Raw genomic sequence first — 15,315 nt, forward strand, 5'->3', positions numbered from 1 at the left:
GAGCCGTCAAGGTTTCCCTAAATCTGTTTGATTTGCTCAAGATATTTTCTGTACATCATGAACTCGCTCGCTGTGGGGGCCTTCGCAATCTTTCATTGTGTTTGCTTGTTTCTTCCTTTCATACCGTACATCATGTTCAGGCAAAGCACTGAGAGTCTTATGATAACTGTTCTGCCTAAAGAATATCACTTTTGCTGATAGTTCTCTGAGAATATTTTCCAAAGTGCAACATGTTCCCATCTAGGACAGAACAGTACGTACAGAGGCTGAGAAGTGAAAAACAGGGGCGGGGGTGGGGCTGAGGGCTTGGAGAAGTCTGAGCAGTCCTGAGATACCGCGAGATGCTAGACGGGATAAAGTCTTCTGAACCTCACCAGCTCCCATACTTCAACGGCTATAGCCCGTTGAGCAGCGTTCCAACTTTGGCTTTCGGCGTCTGACTTGCCGTTAGGCCTGATCAGTTTTCCTCGGTCTGTCCCCAGCCGGGCCGGGCCTACTCCTTAACTTGGACTTTGGGGGCTTTTTCCCACTCGACACCGGCTACAGCAAGCATCATTTAAGATGTCTGACAACGGGAGCAGCACGGATGGCCTGCAAGACTCAGAAAAAAGAAGCCTGCTCAATAGCCCGGAGGAGCGGTCTGAAGCGGCTGAGACGAGAGAGACCTCTTCAGACACCGAGCTAAGCTTGAATTTGACCGCAGATGACGGCATCCTCTGCGAGGCCACCCCAGAAAGTCAAGGCACAGACGCAGAAAGTTCAGCCGAAAACCTCAACTTTGAAAGCACGGAAGATTCGGACCAGTTCTTCATCTGTGAGGAAACCGTGTTCCCCTACGACCCAGAAGACGAGGAGGAGCAAGGAGCGGAGGAGGAGAGAGGCGCGGCAGGAGGACACCCTCAGGTACCGTGCCCTGAAGCTAACCGTGATCAGTATTTATCAGATGAGGATCGGGCCCTGGAGGAGTGGGTGTCCTCCGAAATATCTGCCCTGCCCCGCCCTCGCTGGCAAGTTGTTTCCGCTCTTCGTGAGCGGCAGCTGGGTTCCAGTGCCCGCTTCGTTTATGAGGCCTGTGGCGCAAGAGTCTTTGTGCAGCGTTTCCACCTGCTCTGTGAGCTTGAAGGCCATCATGGTTGTGTCAATACTGTGCACTTCAACCAGCGTGGCACCTGGCTGGCCAGTAGCAGTGATGATCTTAAAGTGATAGTGTGGGACTGGGTGCGTCAGCAGCCAGTACTGGAGTTTGCCAGTGGCCACAAAAATAATGTCTTTCAAGCCAAGTTCCTTCCCAATTGTGGTGATTCCACCTTGGCCATGTGTGCCCGTGATGGGCAGATACGCATAGCAGAGCTGTCTGCTTTGCCACACTGCAAGAATACTAAGCGTGTGGCCCAGCACAGGGGAGCCTCCCATAAGCTGGCTCTGGAGCCAGACTCCCCTTTTCAATTCCTAACTTCAGGTGAAGATGCAGTTGTTTTCGCCATTGACCTCAGACGAGGCCGGCCGGCTTCCAGAGTGGTGGTAACCAAAGAGAGGGAGAAGAAGGTGGGGCTGTATGCGATCCATGTGAATCCTGCCAATACTTACCAGTTTGCAGTGGGTGGAAGAGATCAGTTTGTAAGAATTTATGACCAGAGGAAAATTAATGAGAATGAGAATAATGGGGTACTTAAGAAATTCTGTCCCCATCACCTAGTCAACTGTGATTCTAAAGCCAACATCACCTGCCTCGTGTACAGCCACGATGGCACAGAGCTCCTGACCAGTTATAATGATGAAGATATTTATCTCTTCAACTCCTCTGATGGAGATGGAGCCCAGTATGTTAAGAGATACAAGGGTCACAGAAATAATGCCACAATCAAAGGTGTCAATTTCTATGGCCCCAGAAGTGAGTTCATCATGAGCGGCAGTGATTGTGGGCACATCTTCTTCTGGGAAAAATCATCTCGCCAGATCATTCAGTTCATGGAGGGGGACAAGGGAGGCACCATAAACTGCCTTGAGCCCCATCCTTACCTACCTGTGCTGGCGAGCAGTGGCCTAGATCATGATGCCAAGATCTGGGCACCCACAGCCAAAGCTACCACTGAGCTGATTGGGTTAAAGAATATGATCAAGAGAAACAAGCGAGAACGAGATGAAGATCGCATACACCACACTGACCTGTTTGACAGCCACATGCTTTGGTTCCTCATGCGTCACCTGACACAGAGAGGTCATCGCCAGCACTGGGGAGCTCCTGAAGCTGGAGCCATGGATGCAGAATCAGATGCGTCTTCCAGTACCTCCAATTCATCTGAGGAAGACGAGAACCAAGACCGTGTGCAGTGCCTGCCGTCCTGAAGCCTCGGCCTCGTCCTCAAGCCTGGTCCAGCTAGATGTCGCTTCAGTAGGCTGGACTTTAAAATTTAAAGTTTAAAGTTTAAAGTTTAAAATTCATTTTAACTAATAAATGTTTTTGTTTTCTATTCTCTACCATAAAAACCATCTTTTCTATCTCTTTACTCTCCCTTTCTTCACATTCTTCCTCTCCCATTCCTTTTCTCTCACTTGATTTCTTTATTCCTCTCTTTACCCATTATATCTCTGTGTAAGAAAATATGTAAGGTGTTTTGTTTTTTATTTTTGCCTCTTTTCATTTGTTTTCTTATGACTTAGCTCTTACAGCTAACTTCTAAAGGTTCTGGTGAAAAAATTAATAGTCTTACTAGGTCTATCCTCTCCTTTCTGATACCCTGCAGTCTATCACCTTTTTTTTCCATCTTCAGTAGTTTAAGGTTAATTTCTTCAGTTGACTTGAAAATTTCAGAAATGTGTTTATTCTTTGAAAGTAAAGTAAAATAAAGCAAACCATGGTCTTGTTCCTTTAATGCGGACACTTGGCCATCCACACACACCCATGTACACACACACACAGACTCTCTCTCACTCTCTCACAGAAAAGGAAAAGGGGAGAGAGGGTGCATAAATTCCTAACAAATAATTGATGCTTCTGGAGTAAATAATTAGGGATTGTTGACACTTTCTGAATTCCCGTGTTAATATTATTTTGAGCAGAGACTGGTAAAACTTAAACTTAATCATATGACATTGTTTATTTTGCACTCTAAATTCTCTTAAACTTTCATGGTGAGAATTCCCACAGGATTTCCTTCCAGGAAGACCTCTTGGGACAACCATTTCCTGTAAGATACTAGCCAGGAATGTAAGAATTCCTAATATTTGAGAACATATATTTGAACTGAATTTAACAATAACTTATTGTTGCAATAAAGAGTTGCTTATCCTTACAGATAATTGATACCACTGGAAGAAAATTCCCAGTAGACATCCATGCACTGCTTAAAATTCTCTTCACTTGCTTATAAGAGGTTAAATTGCTTTTAAAAATATTTTGTGTTAAGCCTTATTTAGTGTAAATTTTGCATGCTGGATGTTCAGTTTGTGTTCAGTAATAATTCATTTTTGTTTTACACCTGTTACTTGTGTAGGTGAATGCAGAGGCTTTGCCTTACCCCCAAAACCCCTGTTTTCCTTTGATAATACTCCTTAAAATGGATATTATCTCTGGCCCCTTAAGCAAGTTGAGACATTTACATACTGAAATTAGACTTTGGAATGGAAAATAACATTCAAATTTCCTGTTCACTGATATTCAAAGTCAGAACGACTGCCTGGGGATCTGGGAGATTGGGGCAGCCCCTACCAAGGTGTGCTGTTAGGAAAGAACCTAAAGCCCCCAAAGAACCCAGTGAGTCTGAACTAAGCACTGCAGTATAAAACAGGACTTAAAGAAAATGAAATCATAAACTAGCAGTCCAAGTTTGGGGCATCCCTGCATGACTGGGTGAGATGTATACTAGCAACATCAACAAAACATTCAAAAACACTTTGGGAATTTCTAGTGACACCGGGTGACAGAACAATGACAAGAGCATATTAATTATCCAGGTTTTTTTTTTTTTCACCTGCTGTTTGGAAGCAGTTCTGAATGTATGGGTGGGGGAATGATACTGGGAAATGAAACTATCTTCAGAGTTTCCTGCATGGTTCTGAGATTTTTTTTTTTTAGATTTATTTCATTTTATTTTGGAGAGGGAGGAAGCAGGTGCATGGGGACATGAACGCATGAGGAGGGGGTGGGGGGCAAGGGGCAAAGAAAGAGGGAGAGAAAATCTCAAGTAGATTCCCCACTAAGCACGGAGCCAGCCTCGGGTTTCAATCCTAGGACCCTTGAGATTATGACCTGAGAACCAAGAATCTGATGTTCAATCAACCGAGCCATCCAGGTGACCCTGTTCTGAGATTTCTTGCGCTACATGAGATATTTGAGAGATTTGGAAGGCAAAGGTAAAGTAGTAGCTATATATATATATATTTTTAATTAAATTTATTTATTTTCAGCATAACAGTATTCATTATTTTTCACCACACCCAGTGCTCCATGCAATCTGTGCCCTCTATAATACCTACCACCTGGTACCCCAACCTCCCCCCCTCCCCCTGCCACTTCAAACCCCTCAGATTGTTCAGAGTCCATAGTCTCTCATGGTTCACCTCCCCTTCCAATTTACCCCAACTCCCTTCTCCTAACCCCCCTTGTCCTCCATGCTATTTGTTATGCTCCACAAATAAGTGAAACCATATGATAATTGACTCTCTCTGCTTGACTTATTTCACTCAGCATAACCTCTTCCAGTCCTGTCCATGTTGCTACAAAAGTTGCGTATTTTTTAAAGATTTTATTTATTTGTCAGAGAGAGAGATTAGGAGAGCACAAGCCAGGGGTGGCAGACAGAGGGAGAAGCAGGCTCTCCGCTGAGCAAGGAAACTGATGTGGGACTCAATCCCAGGATCCTGGGATCATGACCTGAGCCAAAGGCAGACACATAACTGACTGAGCCACCCAGGTGTCCCAGTAGTTAGATATTTTATTAATGCTGAGAAAGTAGAGGTGGGGGCACTTGGTCACTGATCTGCTGGCTTACTTTACTTTGAGGCAGCTAGGTCTAGAGCTACACCAGCTCCCCTCATATCTCCCATATCTTAGCTTCACCAGTTCCATAAAAGAGTGATTACCTCTACAGGGCACTTACTCATCAAAGTTGGAGGTTTGGAGGCAGTGAAAGATCAACATGGGTTCCAGTCTGTCCTTGTTAAGTTCCAGCTACTCCTCATGGATTTAAATCTATCCGTGTTTCCCCCTATTTCACACCCATCTCTTCTTCTTGAATGCTGAACTGACTTAAGGCTCCAGCACCTGAAGCAGACAAAAACCTTATGAGAGGACTGCTTAAGCACAATTACATAATATGACGTCTCTATTATATAAGTCACTTGCTACCTGTGTATCACCTTCCCCTCAGTGTTTCTGCTTCTTTGTTTGAACTGTTGGGTGCAATCACCCCCACCTGCTTTGGACTGACTTAAGTCTCTAGATTACTTAAACAATTTGCCATTTGGAGGAGTAAAAGTCCTCTAAAGACAGAGGTTGGATTTGAATAAAATAGTTGTTAGGTAGATAGATAGATAAAAGGGACTCAGATAATTAATTTGAAAAAGTTATGATTATAGGTGAAAGTCAAGCAGGTAAAGTAAGTCCCAGAAAATGGAAGTAATTTTTAAAATTTTAATTTATGCAAACATTGGTCCTATTTGATGTATAGAAGAGAGCAATACAATATCACTACCAGCCTTCCATGAGATGGCAGGCAAAGCTAACAATTCTATCAAATAAGCAGGCAAAACTGCACCTTTAAATTTAAATTTTCAACACCAAATATTTTCATTCCAATATGGAATTTCTACAGGACAGTTCTGTGTAAGTCCTCATGGCCTTTATGCAGTATTATAATTGTCTCCTAATTATGCACAAAATTTAACTGCATAAAATTGTGACAGATGCCAAACTATACTTTTAAAAAGACATCTTCTGGCAGCCATTCCTTAAAAAGACAGGTGTGGAAAAGAATAGACATAAAAAAATTTAATGGAGCCTAATTGCTAAATGGCAGGCCAAAAAATTTGGGTGAATTTTGTTAGCTCGATAGCAACCTTCAGCAGTGCTCATTCTACCATGTTGTGAGCCAAAAACATAATGCAACAAAATTACAATAGACTGGATCTTAGCCACCCTGTGATCAACTTCAGTGAACTTCACTATCTTAATTTATTTCAACTTCAGTCTCTTCGACAGTGAAATGAGAGGTTTAGATTTCTATATTTAATTTTCAGAGTCTTATGGAGCACTTAATATATATTCTTTTACTGGATAGTGCAAGTTCAGATATGGATGTATGACAGTTCAGGTTCATGAGGAGCTTAGTACACTAATGCTGTGTTCTAGGGAGAACTAGAGGTTTTTGCATGTTTTCATTGAGGGGATTAGGTATTTTCCTATCCCGCTGCTTTATTCAAGGTATAATGTTATTTTTCCTTCCTAGCTTTGCAGCTTCTTTATCTCTAACTCCATTATATAAGCAACCACCTATGGAAATTAGATACACATATGCTCTCAAGTATATTCAAGTGTAATTTCTCAATTTTTCTTTGGAAAAAAAAAAAGCGTACTAAAATGAAGGACAGGAAACAAGTTCAGAGAAGTTAACCTTCCAAAGTCCTTGAGCTAAGAAGATACGGAGTAGGGACTCAAATAGAATTTACAACTAAATTAATCCTACTTAATAATGGTGCATAGTGTCATTGTTTTGGTGCATGGTGATTCGGTTTGGTTGGCAGCAGAAATTGAGAACCCATATCTCAAGATTCTTTCATGACATTTAAAAGACTTCTTTGATCTATTAAGGTGGCCATGGTCTCACTTTGGACTTCTGCCAGCTATACGATACATGTATTAGCAACTCAAACCCCTGAAATTAAATTGTAGGCTGCTGAGGAAAACAAACAAAACAACAACAATGATGTACCAAAGAAAAACAAAAACTGAAATACAAAATAGAAAAACAGTACATGCTGGAGTAGGGACAGTATTTCTAGCCTGTGCTACACACTGATCATTACTAAAAAGGTTATTGCTCATGAATCTCTGTCTAGAGTCAAATTCAAATTACAGCCAAGTCTGCTGATTGATTCTTTTGATTATTCTGCTAAGCAGCTGTTAACAACCCAGACATTCTAGAAATTCTCTTTCTCAACTGACAGGTATGACCAACACTGTGAAGGACTGAGACCCCTGATAGGTAACCATAAGATCTTCAATCAAATAAAAAGCCTTTCTTTTCTACAGTGAGTTCCTCTCTCAGTAAGAGACAGGATTTGGGCCTTAGGTATTAACCCTCTTAAGACTAATAAATGATAACTGATCATCACTCCCATAAATATTTTTTAAAAAGCCTGCATGTATGAATTATTGGTGAGTAAAGATACCTGTTATTTTTTTCAATATCTTTAAAAATATGGAAATACATTTATTTTAACATAATCAGATAGAACCAAATATTTTGGGGGAAGGATTTTTTTTTGCACATGCTTTCTCATAGTAGTTTCCTCTCCAAAAACATCTTTAGAATTTTAGCGTGATGGAACAACTCTGTATGGTACTGGAGTGGTGGATATATGATTCAATGCATTTGTCAAAATTCATAGAATTTTACATCACAAGGAGAAAACTTTAACATATACAAACTAAAAGAATTTCAACCAGGATGTCAGGAAATCTCGGAATGTAATACACCCTACGACAAATGAGTCTAACACTATTACAAATTTATGACATAACCTCACTGAAGCAGGTGGGAGAAAAGAAGCTGGCTAAATTACTTTGTCAAAATTAAAGACAAAAAGAACTGTACCTAAAAACTTTACTCCAGCTGGCAAATTTGTTTCTCATGATGATTCAGGTTAAGCAATAATTCTCAACCTACTTTACAGATGTAGCTCATGTTTAATAAGCAAGACCTGTACCCCTGGGGATAAAAACATATGTTTATAAAAAATTAAAAATAAAAAATAAAATAAAATAAAATAATATAATATAAAATAAAAATAAGCAAGTAAATGGATGGTGAGAACTAGGTTTCTTACTCTAAGAGAGGGCAATTATAGATAAAGCAAGGAGGAAAGGCTAAGTGGTAACTGAATTCAAATTGGGAGATACCAGTATGAATTCACATTTAGGTTAGCATAATATATATGCAGATGGATAAATGCTGAAATAATTATAGAAATGTGTGTATACGTGGGTTATTATACCGATACGTATTTCATAGATCTCTCTACTGACAGGCCTTGGGACCCCTGACAGCCCTGTAGTAATGAGTACCACCTGCACCTGGATCTTAATTACTAATACATTGTCCAAAGAAAGGAATCAGAGATTCTTGGAAAAATGTCTGATTCCAAAACAAGGGCAGGGAATATACAAGACAACCCTGGAGCATCTTGTAGAGCTGAACAGCTACAGTATGTCAAAGTGACACATGAAATAATGGCATTCCCAATGACCAAAGATAGAAGAGCTTGATTTTAAAAATAGAAATGTGATATTACATTATGACCTAAAGTATAAGACAAATATTCACGAGTCCATCCTGATATAAAAAACAAGTAAATAATTTTGGCATAAGGTATAAATCTCCCTATAGAATAATTCCAAATATCATAAAAGAGGTGAAGTTTGATTTCCCTCCTGCTTTTAAGTATCTTGCATCCAAAAGAACAGATTATAAAAAGAGAAAAAAGAGTAACTTTACAGTAAATAAATCCTACAAACATTACTCAAACACATGATGCTGGTTAATATCACCAGTGATAAAGTCACATCAATATCATATGCCTCTAATATGATACAGGAAGGGCATTCACCTCCATGGCTATTCCTCCTCAGAACCCATAACCTTAGTCTATACGTGAGGAAAATATCAGACAACCCTCAATTAAGGAACATTCTACAAAACACTTGGCCAGTACTCTTAAAAAATTTCAAGATCACAGGAAACAAGAAAAGGCTGAGAAACCAGAGGAGTCTAAGGAGACTTGGTGACTAAATGCACTGTGGTATCCTAGACAGGATCCTGTAACAGAAAAAGGATATTAGTGGACAAAGTTGAGAAAATCTGAATAGAGTCTGCAGTTTACTTAATAGTCACAAACCAATGGTGGTTTCTTAGTTTTAACAAATAGACTAAGGTATTGTAAGATGTTAACATTAAGGGAAACTAAGTGAGGGTTATGTGGGAACTCTCTGTATTAACTTTGGAACTATTTTTTTTCTCACAAATCTAAAATTATTTAAAATAATAAAAAAAAGGTCAAAAAATCCGTGGAAAATCTCTAACTTTAGTAGTCCTAATAATTGTGGAAATGTTTATCATATCAGCAGAAATAATTTGGTTCCCTTGATTTTTGAAGTCTCTGCTTATATTGTGATTCACGCTGAGTAACTTCCATTACTTGTGACCTTTTCAAGATGTTCTTTCTTTCATTACTTCTCTATTTTGTTCGATGATGTACTTCTGGTAAGTTGCTACTAATAAAAGTACAGTAAAAATTGAAATAAAGATGAAATTTTAAAGGACAACATTTTGTAAATTCTTAAAAGACAGAAATGTTCTTAAAGGGACACTTTACCAAACTAACTGTAAAGTATTTAGTATTTAGGAGCTGCACAAAAATGTATGCATAACTTCTTTCTTTAAACTACTGATAATTTAATAAGAAATTTATCTCTGCAGTAAGTAAAATTTTATGGACATCTTTAGAACAGAAGTGGAGTGGAAGCCAGATTTGTGTTGGATGAAGGTATGCAGGGGGAAAGCAAGTAAGATAGTGAGTATAGGCAAGTCTTTCAAGAAGTTCTGCTGTGAAGAGGAAAAGAACAATGGAGTGATAGCTGGAATAAGATATATATTTAAGGGATCATCATTACACTTTATTTTTAATATGAAGGATATTAGAAAAATTTATATTGACCATAAAACATGAGAAATAAATGAATGATGTGGGAAAGTGTGGATTTCAAGTCCTGGAGGAGATGTTACATAGAAACCTTTGGAGGAAGGCTCTTTCCCATAATCAGACCATATGGTATGAATTTGGTCAAAAAAATTGACAGGTTTGAGGGTAGGAAGGAATGGGAGAGCTTGATGTTATTGCTTTGACTCTCTGCCGTATAAAATATGAGGTAAGTCCATCCATTTAGACTCCTGTGGAGGGAATTACATAATTCTAAAAAGAGAAGACAACTGAACCTAATCTTCTCAAAAAAGAGGGAAATAAACTTCCTAGGGAAATATAATATTTTTTCTAGGAATTTAGACTTTTTGAATAAAATTGTAACTGAAGAGTTTTTCCTTGGCTATCACACTAATGGCATTTTATTTGAAATTCAAATGTTGCTTGGAAGTACATAGAAAATGATGTGTGGCACCCCACTGGAGAAAAAAGAGGTACCTCTGTCTCATTTAGATAATGGGCATTATCATGGCATTCATGATTTCTGTGCAGTGTCAAACTGACCTGATTAAATATCCAAACTGAAATTTGTACTTCCTATCAAAATGCTTATAAAATTTTTTCTTGATTATACCAACATATGTACATAAAAAGAGTGCTTACAACTTCACTGCCACATAAATCTAGGCCCTTCCTAGAGTCATCAAGTAAGAAGCCTTTTGCAGAATCCCACGGTGGAGAGCCATGTTCTACTACTTTTAATTATTTTTCATTTTATTCATTTAAAATTTTTTTTAAATATTTATTTATTTATTTATTTGAGAGAGGGATAAAGAGCTCATGCACTAGTGGGGGGGGTGGGGCTGAGGGAGAGAGAGAGAAATCCTCAGATTCCCTGCTGAATGAGGAGCCTTACATGGGGCTCCTGGGGAAGGATGCTGAGATCATGACCTAAGCCAAAAATCAAGAGTCAGACACCTAAGTGATTGAGCCACACCAACACCCCTCTAAAAGTTGGACCAGATCTTGATAAACCTCTGCAATGAGTATTAGAAGTCCAGACATGAGAAAACGACCATTCTGACATAGTTCAGCATGAATGATAAAGAAAAAAAAATCAGTGAAACAGTTCCTTCCCTCAATTTCTAAACAAGTACAGACAGGTTTAAAGTACAGAATGGGTTCTAATGGGATTGTCATTAAAGGATGAAACTGCCCATTGAAGTCAGAAGCCACTTTAGGGCAATTTCTGTATTACAGCAAAGACAATAAGCTATTTATTCTTAAGTGAGTATAGGAGTCACATAGAAGCGTTTTGTAAATGGTCACTTTGATAAACTCTCATACTAGTTTTAATTAAAAAGATGCTCTCAGATTGTGTATATGTGCTATCATATCATCAACAATCAGTCTTCAATGTATTTTGCACTACTTTTACTTCGTATTTCTCCTTCACTTCTTCTGGCTTTTGCTGGGATCTCCTAAGCAAAGCTGAATGATGGGGATATTGGGGCACATCTGTGTTTGTTCCATTAAGGAAAATGTTTCTAATCTGTACTCATGGGACTTCTTTCATTCTTGTCCTATATTTGTGCCTCAACTCTTTTTTTCTTATTTATATTTGCCAACTTTTTATGTATTTTACCAATCTTTTCACCATGTCATGTTTTGGTTTTAGTGTAGGTGAGATTACTGGTGTGTATTTGAATGTTTTATCTTCTACCTCATTAATTTCTGCACTTATACATGCTTTGTTTCAATTTATTTGGGTTTTTGTTTGTTTTTCTTTTTTTTTTCTTCTTAAAGAGAAAAAAAGTTTTTCATTTTTTAAATCAAATCCATTTAACTCTATAAAATTTCTTCTGAATATGATTTAAACCACTTCCCATAGGTTTTTAAAAAGATTTTATTTATGTATTTATGCATTTATTTCAGAGAGAGTGTGTGTGCAAGCAGGGAGAGGGAGAGACAGGCAGACTCCAGGCTGAGCCTGGAGCCCAATCTGGGACTCGATCTTATGACCCTGAAATCATGATCTGAGCTGAAATCAAGAGCTGGATGCTGAACCTACTGAGCCATCCAGGTACTCCCCCCCATAGTTTTTCATATATAGTGTCTTCATTATTTTTTAGATAGCATGTGATGTTAGTTATGACTCTCTCATTAAAACAAAATTAAAAGCTATACTAAACAAAAAATACTACTTTTAGTTATTTTCTTATGATGATTAAGAAGTAATTAATTTTCTTGATCAAATATCCAAACAATGGAGAACAGTATAAAGTAAAATGAATTCCCCATGTCTTCATACTCTGTTATCAGTGGTAAGTGGTATTAACAATTTCTTAATTTTTTTGCAAAACACATTTTATGCCTATAAGAGCACACGTCTTATTTTTTTACAAAAAAGATATAAATTAGTTATCCATCACTGTGAAACACACCAGCCCCAAATTTAGTGGCTTAAAACAGCCAACTTACTTTTATTTCACATCTTCTGTATATTAGGAATCTGCACGTGACTTAACTGGGTCATCTAACTCAAAGTATCCCACAAGGCTTTAATTAAGGTGTCAGCCAGGACTCCAGTCATCTCAAAGCTCAAGTGGGAAAGGAACAATGCTTCTGAGACCACTCATGTGGCTCTTCTCTGGCCTTTAGTCCTTGCTAGCTATTGGTCACAGACAATTCCTCACCAAGTGGGTCTTTCCATGGGGCAGCTTACAACAAGGTAGCTGACTTCCCTCAGACAAAACAAGTGAGTCAGGAGGGTGCAAAAAATATACTACAGTTTGTAACCTGATCTCTGGTACCTCTGCTACATTCTATTCACTAAAGTGAATCACTAAACCCAACCCATTTTCAAAGGATAATACCAGGAAGACAGAATCATTGAAGGCAGTTTTAGACACTGCTTATCTCAGGATCATATTATGCATTAATTCCCTCAAAAATAGTTTTTATGCCCTTTCATCTTTTTATTTATCTAATGCTTTTCAGTCACTGCCAGCATGATGGGATAAAGAAGCATTAAACAAGCAAAGAACAACAACAAAAAATACATAAATAAAGAAGCAAGAACACAGATGAGAACTCAATTTCGTAAATATATTTAGGTATGATTACTAAGCATATGTGAAAAAAATATATAGTTATTAGCATACCTCTCAATGTTACAAACTCATTTTGGATTTGGCTAAGTAGAAAAATGGGCTAGCAAGATCCACTTTTTTTAAGATTTTTATGTATTTATTTAATTGTCAAAGAGAAAGAGAGATGGAACAGAAGCAGAGGGAGTGGGAGGGGAGAAGCAGGATTCCCGCTGAGCAGGGAGCTCAATGCGGGGCTTGATACCAGGGTCCTGGGATCATGACCTGAACCAAAGGCAGATGCTTAATCAACTGAGCCACCCAGGTGCCCACAAGATCCTCTTGAGGATGGAATCAAGGGCCACAGAGAAACATAGAATTCCTCCTGGGAAAGCAGTAGGGTCCAAATGGGTAGTCAGTGGTCAGAAGTGTAGAACAGACTTAGAAGGCATTGGTGTTCATTTAACACAAAATATCTGAAATCATAATGGGGCAAATTCTCCTGTTCTCTAATTTCCTAGTTCAAGCTGGGAGATGAGGACTCAGACAAGGGAGAATATAAGCTCAAAAAGCAGCTTCTACTGTATTGTGTCAAACAATCAATCACCTTATTGGTTTTTCCAGGGCTTTTCCTTGGTCCCTATCAACACTTTAGAGGCACAGAGCACCACTGGATTAGTTTCAGTCATTTGGAGTATTCTTCCTTGTACATGTGATCTAGGTCACCCATGCCTTCCAGTATTCCTTTACTGACTTTGTTTCAACATGGGCACTCCCTGTATTTTCCAACAGAATTGTAGATTTTCTGGGTAATTTTTGTATATTATTTTCTTAACCATAACATTTTAAAAGTGACCAATAGATCCATATTATAACATTTCTCTAGTTTTCTATACCATCATTGCAAATCCTTTTTTCCATAGAATAACTAGTATGCGAGGCTGAAGACTTTTTATCTTTCATGGAGTAACCATTCATATTTTTATCTCCTTCTGGAGTTTTAGATGTTTCATGATTAACAATGCTATCACTTTCAATAGTGAAATTCTACATACTTCTAGCCACTGCCCTTCTCCAAGAGCTCATCAAGATACTCTGAAATACCACCATTGCCTTCATCAAAATAGCCCAGGATATACATGTGATTCACTTGATTTAGATTTTTTAATTTTATGAATAACTTTTTCTTATGATTTTTTAATGAAGAAAAAGATTATAAACCTAAGGTACATGATGGTCAAAAATAGGCATAACCCTTCTCAACTACTGTTAACTAGGGAACTGCAGTAGGAGCTGGAATGAGAAAATAGGTTAACATTTGCTCTACATAGAACATTTGGCTTCAGTGTGCCCAATAACAGATTAGATTTACTAGTTATGAGACAATTAAATGAGAACATTCACTTGTTGATGTTTCATCAGTTTGGAACTCCTTTTACTAGTTATAGCATCATGGTCAAAAGAACAAGCTGGAACTATTTTTTTTTACCTTTTATTTATTTATTTTAGAGGCAGAGAGCATGCATGCATGGGTGGAGGAGCCCCTCTGTGAGTGTGGAGCCCAAGGTGTGGGGCTCATTCCCACGACCCATAAGATCATGAGCCATGAGATCATGACTTGGACTAAAACCAAGAGTGGGATATTTAACTGACTGAGCCACCCAGATACCCAAGCTAAAACTATTTTTTAAAAAGATAACTGTATGAGGATATTTAATCTGTAAAAAATGAAATGTATAATCACCTCTTAAGTATAGAATGAGGGGAGTGAATCAAGTGGAAGCCAGTCCATAAAGTGAGATAGATCTCTATTATTGATACAAACAAGAAACATGTCAGAAAGAGTATTGAATTTGTTTGGGGCCCAAAAAACTTACTTGCAGTGGCTGAGGAGGGCCTCCCATATTTAGAAAGTTCTGGAGGACTTTGATCTCCTAGATTAGTTACAATGAATAAGGTGCTGTGTTTGTGGGAGTTCACCCTGAGACATTATCCTTATTTAAAGACCTTAAGAAGATGTTTGAAAAAAGAAGAGGGTAATGCAGAAGAATTGAAATTCTTGGAGAGTTACAGTGTTCAGATGTTAGGAAACCTGCTGAGTCTTACAGCCTTTGGCAAGGCTGCATCCTCTGTTTTTGAGGCTGAGAGAACTTCCCTGAAGAACTTCAGAAGATCATGAGGAAGAAGGTCAGTTGCTGTTTATGAATAATGGCCTTTTGTAATAAACATCCATACACTCATTACACAAGGCAAAAGACATCCCAGGTCATGCTGTGCTCCCAAATTTCTTTTTTGGCTTCTTGGCAAAATA

The 15,315-nt window shown here is 38.5% G+C and overlaps 1 protein-coding gene across 1 annotated transcript; it reads left to right on the top strand.

The window, feature by feature from the left end:
• Window positions 1–391: 391 nt before the first annotated feature.
• LOC116583114 (DDB1- and CUL4-associated factor 8-like) lies at window positions 392–2,476 on the top strand. Its single transcript, XM_032331117.1, has one exon. It carries the CDS (start codon window positions 562–564, stop codon window positions 2,344–2,346), a length of 1,785 nt encoding a protein of 594 aa, XP_032187008.1. The 5' UTR covers window positions 392–561; the 3' UTR covers window positions 2,347–2,476.
• The last annotated feature ends 12,839 nt before the right edge of the window (window positions 2,477–15,315 follow it).

Source organism: Mustela erminea, chromosome X (genome assembly GCF_009829155.1).
Source record: "Mustela erminea isolate mMusErm1 chromosome X, mMusErm1.Pri, whole genome shotgun sequence".
Lineage (NCBI taxonomy): Eukaryota > Metazoa > Chordata > Mammalia > Carnivora > Mustelidae > Mustela > Mustela erminea.